The sequence below is a fragment of the Aquila chrysaetos genome, chromosome 9 (genome assembly GCF_900496995.4).
Source record: "Aquila chrysaetos chrysaetos chromosome 9, bAquChr1.4, whole genome shotgun sequence".
Classification (NCBI taxonomy): domain Eukaryota; kingdom Metazoa; phylum Chordata; class Aves; order Accipitriformes; family Accipitridae; genus Aquila; species Aquila chrysaetos.
In genome coordinates, this window is record NC_044012.1 from 10,512,394 (window position 1) to 10,522,919 (window position 10,526).

The 10,526-nt window shown below is 44.8% G+C and overlaps 1 protein-coding gene across 1 annotated transcript; it reads left to right on the forward strand.

Annotated features, from left to right (window-relative positions):
• The first annotated feature begins 2,172 nt into the window (after positions 1-2,172).
• LOC115346379 lies at positions 2,173-7,643 on the forward strand. The gene is made up of 2 exons (XM_030026387.2): positions 2,173-2,509; positions 4,753-7,643. Exons 1-2 carry the CDS (start codon positions 2,201-2,203, stop codon positions 6,256-6,258), a joined length of 1,815 nt encoding a protein of 604 aa, XP_029882247.1. The 5' UTR covers positions 2,173-2,200; the 3' UTR covers positions 6,259-7,643.
• The last annotated feature ends 2,883 nt before the right edge of the window (positions 7,644-10,526 follow it).

Below are 10,526 nucleotides of genomic sequence, written 5' to 3' on the forward strand. Positions count from 1 at the left end.
TTTTGATAGATTCTGTCTTCTGTTACACTCCAAATGAACCTAATACACTCGCAATGGAGAAACATTTTTTTTTAATTTAAATTCAAATGACAATGAAGCAGTGAAAGAACCCTGTAAAAATTAAGATTATTTTGTCACAGCTTTGCTCCTAGCAGGATTTTGTATTTCTGCAAGAGACTGAAATCAGTGATAAATAAAACACCCAGAAAAGAGCAAAACTTCTTTGCAAAACATTTCAAAATCTCACTGAAGAAGGAGGAGCAAGATGGGAGACCTCATAGCTCAGGGAACTGCAACCGGACTTTTGGGCACCTGGGTCATGGGCGAGTACGCTGCCCAGTTGGCAGTGAAGGGATTGGTATCACACACACGCCAGGGAAGTGATTAAGCTTCCCTTTCAGAGAACAGGCTTTTAAAGTATTAGGACCTTCAAAACACACAAAATAAACCCCATCCTTGGACGCTGTACTAGGAAACTAATTCAGAGAGCAACAACACAGTGATAGCTAGATAGATGAGACAACTTGGTATTTACTGTATTATGCAAATACGCTTTATTGAAACACTCAAACCAGCAACAAAGCAAGATTCCCTGTATCATTCTACTAAAATGCACCAGGCTTTAACAAAATGCAGCTATTCTATATGTTAACAAGAACCACAAAGTTTAAAGACTCCAATCCCAGCCCTGTGGGAGCAGTGTGCAGAAACATGAAATCCAACCCTCATTTGGGTCAATAAAGTTTTGCATATGGCAAGAAGAGAGCTGAGCCGCCTGCAGGCACCCTACTAAGAGCACAGCCAAGCTTGTCTGTGTATGCATGCACATATGGTAGGGGAAGAAACTCAGACATTGCAGCAGATGGCCAGATGGCCTCATTTTAACATGTGGTGGTAGTATGGGGATTTGTCCCCCTTTCCCTCTTGGCTAGATCAGCAATTTTTATATAGCAATTATCTATACACAAATTCTACAAAAGTATTTCCTAATGACATTTCACTTAGAATGACGATCAAAAGCATATGTTTTTGGAAAGCTCTCTTGTCTGGAAAGTCAGAGAGAAAAACCAGTTTGTTTGTAACACCACACAGCCACTTTCTGCAAGAAAAGAAACAGGGCTGTGGTCAAGTAACCCTGAGATTTCCCTTAACCAGGAGAAGCCATACATTCCCAGCGGTTAACAGTGAGAGAGATACTAATTTTAAAATCTATCATGTAATGAAGACAATCTATAATAAGATGAGCCATTAAAAAAACATCAAGTCAAATTCACACTTGCAGCAAGTCAAATCAGCGGAGACACTGCTGAAGACACCAGCCCAGCTGGTCTACAACAAAAATTAAGGTCATGGGAGGCCAATGCCGGCACTAATTTATGAAATCACACAGGTGCACAACATCATAGCAGCCATAGGAAGTGACTCTAAAATTCAGATTCCAAAAATCAAGATTAGCAAAATCATCTGGATCAAAGCCAGGTTTCTTTTCCAGCTGCTGGACCCGACCTCCATTTCAAACCCATTCCCAGAAACTTTTCAGACGCCGTAGCAGAGGACACAAGTCTCCTTCGGCTGATTGTTACCCAAACCTTGTCCAGGAATTCAGGGGCGACGCACAATAAAAAGAATAACAAAATAGGCACAAGGAACGCACTACGTTACAGGTGGTCTCATTTCACCCCACAGCGCAATTACCATTAGGGCAACTTTCACCCCCACGCCAGCCCTTGAGCACAGGGCCTCGCCTTCCCAAGCCCGTGCCCACAGCGGACAGCTCCCTCCGGGAACTCGCAGCCGGCCAGGAGGGCAGCCGGGGCCACGGCGGAGGAAAAAGGCAGGAGAGGGCTCGGGGAGGTCGGTGACACAGCGCTGCCGGAGCCGCGGGGCGGGAAACGAGAGATCTTACCTCAGCGCGATGGCGATGGCGGCGGCGACGCGGCCGCCCTCGCGCGACGCCGCCACGCGCCCGTGCTGAGGCGACGGCCGCCCGCGCGCAGCACCGGGCACCGCCCCGCACGGCACCGCCCCCTCCGCCCTCCCGCCTTTCGCTTTCGGTTCGCCGGGGCGCCCGCCCCCCCGCCCTGACTGACACGGCGGGACACCACTGACCGTCCGGCGCGCCGGCGGAGTGGCCAATGGCGGGCCGAGCGGCACCGCGGCCGGCCAGACGGGCGGGCGGCCCGGCCCGTCCGGTGCCGCCATGAAGGAGCCGGCGGCCGAGGAGGAGGTGTTGCGGGACTACCTGGCCTACTACGCGGGCCGGGGGGCGCAGGGGGAGCTGGCGGTGTGCGACGAGGCCTCCCTGAAGGCGCGGGCGCGACGGCTGCTGGGCCCGCGGCGGTGCGGCGCCCTGGACGTGTGCAGCGTGGCGGAGCGGTGCCGGCGGGCCCGGGGCGAGCGGGGCGGCAGCAGCGTCTTCCGCGACCTGCTCAAGGCGCTGGAGGTGCTGGAGCTGCTCTGCGTCAACCTGCTCCTCTCCCCGTGGCGGAAGGAGATCAGGTCGCTGAAGGTAGGGAAGCGTGGCGGCGGGGGGGGGGCTCGGCCGGGCTCGGGGCCTGGCGGCCGCGGGCTTTCAATGCCTCTTCCCCGGGCCTGTGGCGAAGGAGGCCCGGCAGCGGCGCCCGCGCCCCGGGGAGTTAGGAGCAGCGCTCCGGAGCCCATTTTGAAGGGGTTAGGGGTGCCCCGAGCGGTGCGAGGGTGCTGCGAGCTGTTCGCTGGCCTTTGCAGGCCTTGTCCTCGCCGAGGCCGGGCTTTCGGGGCCCTTCCCGGGACTGCTGAGCAGTTCAGGGGTTTGGAAACAGAGACCCTCGGTTATTGTGAGAGGGTAGAGAAGTAAAAAGGTACAAAGAAATGCTTAGACTGTCGTTACTCTGAGTTTTAACCTTAATTTGCCTATAAGGAGGGGATGCTTTTTCGCATTCGTTACCACTTTTGCTAGCAGTTTGATGGCAAAGGCTAGGTGGGCCAGTGTCTCTCTGGTCCAATGATTTTACCATGTATCCTAGCTCTGGTGACTGCAGCTGGTGAAGTGCGTAGGAAAACCCCCTTCGAAAGAGGAACCGCTGTTGCTTTTTGCAGCAAGGTGGTCAAGGTTACCCCGCTTCCCTAGCACACAGAACGCATCTCATTACCCAGAAGAGACAGCAACCTTCAACACATGCAAGATCTACTTGCATTTAAACAAAATCCCCAAACACCCAAGATGCAAACTTATTTCCCTTCCTACAGCAACAGGTGCTGGTGAGGAAAAGCCATTTCCTTCCTTCCTTTCTTCCTGCTCTTAGGTCCCATCTGCGGATTCTCAAACAGCTGTAGATACCTGTTCTCCTCATTCATCTCCCGAAAACAGGGCAAAGCAGAAGATAGTCAGGTCTACAGTTAGTTGACTCAGCTTTTCATAACACAAGAATCCTAGGCTTCATTTAAATCAAACTTTGAAGACCACTGTGGGTAATCCAAAGTGCAAGACAGCCTTCTGAAGGCCTGAAATAATTCTGTTGCAAGGCACAAGTTGTAGAACAACCGGTATCTTGTGTACATACAGGTTTGATAAAAAGTTACTGGTTGTATGCGGAGTACCAGTTCACATTTCCTGCCTCTCACCCACTCTGATGTCACACACACACACCCCCCCTGCAGTGCCTGCTCCTTACTTCCCCTCTAGAAGGAACAGAAGCTGGGGAGTGAAAGGCACTGTTGACAAACTTAACTGAGAATGGACTGAGGCTCAGTCCTACATTATACTATGGCCTTTTAGGTTAATGGCCTTTTGGGGGGTAATTTTTGTTTTCTCCCAAGCTTGTGCTTGTAAGACCAATGGCTTAGGTCTCAGCCTTACAAAGTGGGTAAGTCAGTCAGTCTCAAGCTAGGCAACCTGAAAATAAGGTACCCCAGTCCTGGAAGTCTTGACTTTGTATTCCTACCTCCACTCTGTTCTGACTTGCCTGGATTTGGTCATGCTTAGGTCAACGCAGTCTCTCCTATCAGCGTTTCAGACAAAACCAAAAACCACTTCCAGTTTACAAACTAGGCCTCATGCCTGGGGTAGCTCCAAAACCAAGCAAATGTTGAATGATTTTTTTTTTTTTAAGTTGTTACGCCGCGGTGACATTTTATTCAAGTCATGTTTTGCAGACAGCTTGTGCAAAGAGAACGTGTTCTGGCAATATTTCTGCTAGAATAGTCTCCCTTCAAAAAGGTGCTTTCAAAGAAATGGCAACTTAATTTGGGGGTAGTAAAGTTACAGCAGGAGTCTGAACCATGGAAAAATAAAATGTTAGAGTCTTGTCACCAATTAAGAAATACAATTAATAGTGCATTGTGTCTGTTTCTTTGGGAAAATATTAGACCTCAGTGATTTATTTTATGAATCTTTGTTTGTTTAAAATTCTTCCATTCTTCAGTACAGAACATAAGACTTATTTCTGAGTTTCTCTAGTTTGACTAAAATGATTTTCTTACTCTCTTCCTTTTTGAATATTGATGCTCTTAGCCAGTATCTCTGCAGGTTTAAACCGGCATAACTTCACTGAAAGTAATGTGCTATAGCAAGTGCTTGGGAGGCTGACAAAATAATGCTGTTAGAAAAGCCTCACCCACTTCGATTCAAAATTCAGGCTTTCAGGGACATTGTTTTTTAAAAGATTTAAGTAATTTTTTAAGGACTTTTAATTTTTAGGAAGTCTTTCACACTTCCACCCCACCCCACCCCCACAGTGTTCATCTGTTTTTCAATGTTGCATTCTGTTTCAGACGTTCACCGGTAATTTTGTCTACTATATTCAATCTGTGCTCCCAGATGACATTGTAAAAACAGTACTGGAGAAAATAGGTTACATTGCAACAACAGCAACAGAGTTTTCACTTGTCAAAAAGAGAAACAATGAGGAAACAAAGCAGACTGCATTTGAAATATTCCTGGCAAGAATTGAGTGTGAAACCATCCTTGAAATGACAAATGAAGAAAAACATGGCAATTTGGAGAAGACCCTACAGAAGAGAACACAAATGCACCAGCATCATGGAGATAAGGACAAAGAGGATCAGACACCCCAGAGAGAAGACACTGAAAATCTAGAAAATAAAGAAAACAGTGAGACGTCTTTGTGCCTTGCTACTCAACAGAAGTCTTCAACTAATAGCAATATATCCTTTGAAGCTGCTGGGAATCTGAAGATCAAAGATGATATGCCTCAGTTAGCAGTTGCTCAATCCACTAACAGGCTTCAGGAACACCAGAGGCAGGCCATTAACACTGTACATTTTCCAGGCAAATGCTCAGACAGCGAGGACTTCTTGATCAAATATAGTGACATTGTCATAAGACAAACACCTATTTTCAGTGATAATCTTTCTCCAAAAGCTTTTGAAAAAAAGTCAAGAGCCAGTCTAAGTGAAGAATGTGTTTTGGCAGTTGCCGCAGAGTCAACTGCAAATGAGATCAGGCCTGTGCCACTCTCACCAGGAGCAAGCGGTCCGCCAGCCTTTGCAATATTTGCTGACAGCTCTTGTGACAGCAAGAACACGTTGGAGTACAAAGCTCAAGAAGTCCCCAAAGAATCAATTGAAGCAGAAATTAATGATGCCATAAATTGCATAGACCCGGACCCTGCAGATGAACCCAATGAGCTCAAGTCTCTGCCGTACAAGGACATTGCATCTGTCCAAAACTGCAGCATCCCTAGGGAGGAGGAAGTTTGTGAGCTGTCTTTAACCTTCACAAAACTACAAATCAAGGACACTCAAGAAGACCTTATGTATCCAGTAGAGGAAACTGGCCAACCTGAGCCAGTATCATATGCAAGTACAAGTGACAGGCATGTAAGAGAATTTAATCATTCCAAAATAAAACATACATATCTGACTAATGCTCAGATGCAGAACAGAGCAGCTGCACATACTGAGCCATCTTCAGATCTATGCTGTACTGCTGGGAACATGGAAGATCCCACTACTGGTTCTGATAGCAAGAGACTATTAATGGATACTCCTAATGCACATACAGCCTCTGAGTGCTTCAGACACATTAGAGAGCCCCCTAACCTCACCTACATTCCACCACAAAGTATTGATGTTCGGTCTTCACGCCTAAGAAGGACCAGCGCACAGGGCAGAAAGAACCTTTTGCAGCCTGAATGGGACTCTCCCAAATCCAGTGAAGTAAAGCTGGAGAGCTATAATTCAAAAGTAAATGAAATCCAGGAACCTTATGTCATTATTGACAAAACTGACCAAGGAATGTTATGCCATCACACTTGATACTACCAGTGCTTTATTTGTAATCTGCCTGGGTTTTTTCCTCTCACTTGTGGCCTTCATCATCTTTTCAAGGACATTATTAGCTTTGTCAAAAAGGTTTAAAAAAAACAAAACAAAACACAAAACTACCACTGCTTTTGGACAGTAAAAAAGGGAAGTAGTTGATCAAATTCTTAATGGTCCCTTCTCATGTGGAACCTTTGGCGCTGAAACCTGAATGGTCACCTTGCAACTTCCATAAATCTAAATCCATTTAATTCATTAGCCAGATGCCTTCTGGCTGTACTTAATGCCAGACAGCCTTCTTCAGTTAAACATACTTCTACCCCCCCCCCCCCCCCCTTTTTTTTTTTTTTTTGCTTTACGGACCTATTCCTGGTATATTCTTCGAGTATAGCATGCTGTACAATGGTAAAAACAGGTAAATGTTTCTAAACTGGAAAACCCAACTTTATAACTTTACAAATGCTATACTGGAGTGTACTTCTGTTAACTCATTACATTCCTATGAAGCTTTGCTCTGAACTAATCTTGCTCCTGTTTTCAGTTGAAAATTAAGTTTAGAAAGTTTGGTGACATTCCTTTAGGTGTAAAGAAGGAAACAGCCCAGTGAACACTTTTGGTTTTATAGAGGCAATAACCTGTATTACAGGTTTTATACCTGTCTCAACTTGTTACCAAAATTTTTTGTGGCTACCACCACAAATTTCTAGAGAAGCACTGAGCATCATAATGGTTCACTGCTACCAGAAGAGGGAGATCTAGCTACTGCTGCCATTTCCCTTGCCCCTGTTCCTGCCACTTAACTGTGTACCAGCTTTGGAGTTCACTGGACTTTTCTGTAAGCCAGTTCATCTCACTAAAATGAAGGGAAAAAACATTCCCTTCTACATTCTCTGCCATTTTAGTGGCAGGAAAAAAATGAGATCAGCAAAGGGTCCCAGTGAGCATTAGAGCCAGGATAAGGGATGTCCTGTAGGTGGGACTGCTGTGTGAAAAGCATTGTGCTGTGAAGGAAAGCGAGCAGTATTGTTAGATCAGATCAGCTTTAAGCTAGAGTCTCAGCATTGAGAAACTCTGTCATATACAACATTTAATTAAATTTAGAAAAGCACACAGTCACTTGTACTGTATTTCAGCAAAATCTTCAATGCTTCTTCATACACTTGTTACCTGGAAAGACAGTTTAATACTGCTTCAAGTTAACGTTTCCAGTAGCACTTCAATGCTAAGAATGTTTTGTTGTTTCTTGCATAGTTAAAATACTATAGCTGAAATTAATTTAGTATAAATTGTTTATAATTGACTTTCACCCCCCCCCCCAAAAAAAAAAAATTCAAAGAGGAGCACATGGATTACACTAGAAAAACCCCAGGAGCTAAAATGTAAAGATCTGCTTTTTGAACAACTAATTGTTGAAGTCCTGTCATCACCCGATTCCAGCAGTGTAGGAGGAATAAAACTTTGACCAAGCTAACATCAAGTGACAGGACTGCCTTCAGCTTTGGGTGGGGTTGGAGCAACAGATACTATGAACATACACAAATTAATACTTCTGCACTGTGTCTGGCTAGGATTGAGGTAACTTTCTTAATAGCAGCCCCTGGGGTGGCAAGTTTGGGATTTGTGGTTAAAATTATTGATAATACACCAGTGTCACAGCTTTTCTCTTTTTCTAACTATACTCCCCACCCCCCCATGAGTAACTGGGAGAGGACACAGCTGGGACAGCTGACCTGAACTGGCCAAAGGGATATACCATACCATGTAACATCATGCTCAGCAATAAAATGAGTGGCAGAAGAAGGTGGGGGTTTTTTGTATACCAAGGTGGCCATTGCTCAGAGACTGGCTGGGCATCGGTCTGCTTGTGGGGAGGTCGTGAGTTACTGCCATCGCATCACTTGTTTCACCACCACCAGCCCCTCCTTTCCTTCACTTATTAAACCTCTATCTCAACCCAAAAGCTCTCTTGATGTTGTTCTTCCTATTCTTCCCTGTCCTGCTGGGGAAGCAGAGAACAAGCAGCTGTGTAGGTGCCTAGCTCCTGGCTGGGTCAAACCACCACAACCTCCTTGCTCTCCTTTCAAGTACCTATCTGTTCTTCCTAACCATTTTGGTTTTTATAAGCTATATTTTCCCCCTGTGGGGGTTATTAAAATTACATGTTTTAAATCTCATATTGTGTCAATTACTCAGGGACTCTAATTTAAAACTGAAAACCAAAAAAAACAACCTTTCTCATCACAAATGAAGATGTCTCCTAAGTACTTAGATGACCACCAGTACTACAGGATTCATATACCTAACATCCCATTTTTATCTTTACTGTAGCCATACAAGGAAAAGTATTTAACAACTTACACATGAAAAACCAATACAAAAGGAAAGACTACCACTTGAAAAGACACTATCTTGGGCATCTGCCTCCATTAATGCCATATTGCTGACCTTCATTAAACTTGCTCAGTTACTATCTACTGTGAGAAACACTCTTAAGTCTTTAATAAACTTCCCCTGATGGGCCTGTGAACAATTACTTCCATCTTCATGGTACCTCACATACAGGAGACATAGATCTTCACTTTGCCTCTGTTTGAGTGGGGTCTTGGACCAGCATCTTCCATGTCCAGGAGCTTACGAACAACCTCACATGGGGAAAAACTAAATATACAGAGGGTCTTTCAGAAGAGAGGAAGCATAGCTCTAACTTGCTAACTGCACCAGTCCACAGCTCCACCAAGTCACAGGAACACTGGTGGTGATAGTAATGATGGACAATGCCCACCAAACAGTTGAACTGCACAAAATTTATTAAATATAAAATGGCCGTGTTCTGAGAATCTACTTTTTGTTAATGTTTTGAGCACCTGGATTGAGGAAGAATCTCCTCTTTATGCCAGATTGGCCAGGACTGGGCAATATTTTGTTTGCCTTTGTAGGGAGAGCTACAATGCACTTGAAGTCCTCTGGGTTTTCATCTGAGTTTGTTATTGGTACAAGAACACCTTTAACTTCTCTGCCTGTACAAATGGTAGGGTTCTGAGGTCTTGTACTACAAACTACTTTTGTATTTGCAAATTTACAGGATCTCAAGAGACAACCGCTTTACAGTTAAAGATGCTTGTGAAGAGACTGGATTTGAAAACCAGCTGAAATAAAAGATAAGTCATATTTAATAGGCCTTAGGCAGCAGTGCTTTGTGCAACTGCTTCCACATGAGTAAGGTGGAACTGGGTTTAAAAGCCTAGTTGTAAATACAGTCAGACCTGAGAAGAGGGACAGACAAAAGGGACCACAAGATTTCTGACCCCATCTGCCAGTGCCCTCCTGTCCCTGTTGGTAGTAACCACTGCACCTCTCCTTGGCTAATTAACTTAAATCACAGCAACCACTCAAGCAGCACAGCTAGCCAGCAAGAGGGCTGCCTGGGCCCCTTTCTAAAAGAAGGTGGTTTGTGTTTGTAGAATGTGTGCCTATCCTCTGGTGAGCTGTCAACTTTAATTGTGCTACAGCTGTTCCTGATTGTCTATTAATTGAATGGGGATTTACTGACTGATTGGATGTCTTTCCATCATAGAGACACAGGGCCAATTCTGTTCCCAAATTTATATGCTACACACAACCACTTTTAATGGCTCAGCTCTCCCAAGCCTCGGATTAGAGAAATTCTCCTTTGATCAGTGTAGACACAGAGCTCAGGCAGCAGACCTGGTAGCTGGGTGATATTCACCCGCACAACCTCTCCCCACTGCATATCTTAGAATAGTTCTTTTCCCCTCTTAACATTCATATCACACATATGCCCTTGCCCTGTCTGGAGTTAAGGTGCTCAAGAAGCACAGCTTGGTTTTAGAACAAACTTTGTTGTTTTTAAAGCCAAGAATGAAAACCAAATTTCATTGTTAAGACAAAAAAAAAAACAAACCAAAAAACACAAAAATCCCACACAACTGAGAAGCATGCAAACAGTAAATGAATAAAATAATTACAATTTGCTTCAGAATTTCAGAATTTTAAACAATTCCCTGAGACACAAATAAAGCATACCTGAGAGGGACTGGCAAGGACTTGCAAAGCACTGATGAAGATTATCATCGTTCAGAGCTGTCTCACCACACAAAGACAATTTCTGAAACACTGCTTTATCATTTTTTACCTTACTTGTACCTAAACACTGGGAGAATAACCACCAGTAACTCACCACCACAGCTAAAGGTCCCAGCCATGGGAAATTAACTGGCACAGCTCTCTTAAGCGAGATAAGC

Bases quoted from the DNA above. Each gene is read 5' to 3' on its own strand.
- LOC115346379 (XM_030026387.2), top strand. From the start codon at position 2,201: ATGAAGGAGCCGGCGGCCGAGGAGGAGGTGTTGCGGGACTACCTGGCC. The intron at 2,510-4,752 runs GTAGGGAAGCGT...ATTCTGTTTCAG, and splicing joins AGGAGATCAGGTCGCTGAAG to ACGTTCACCGGTAATTTTGT.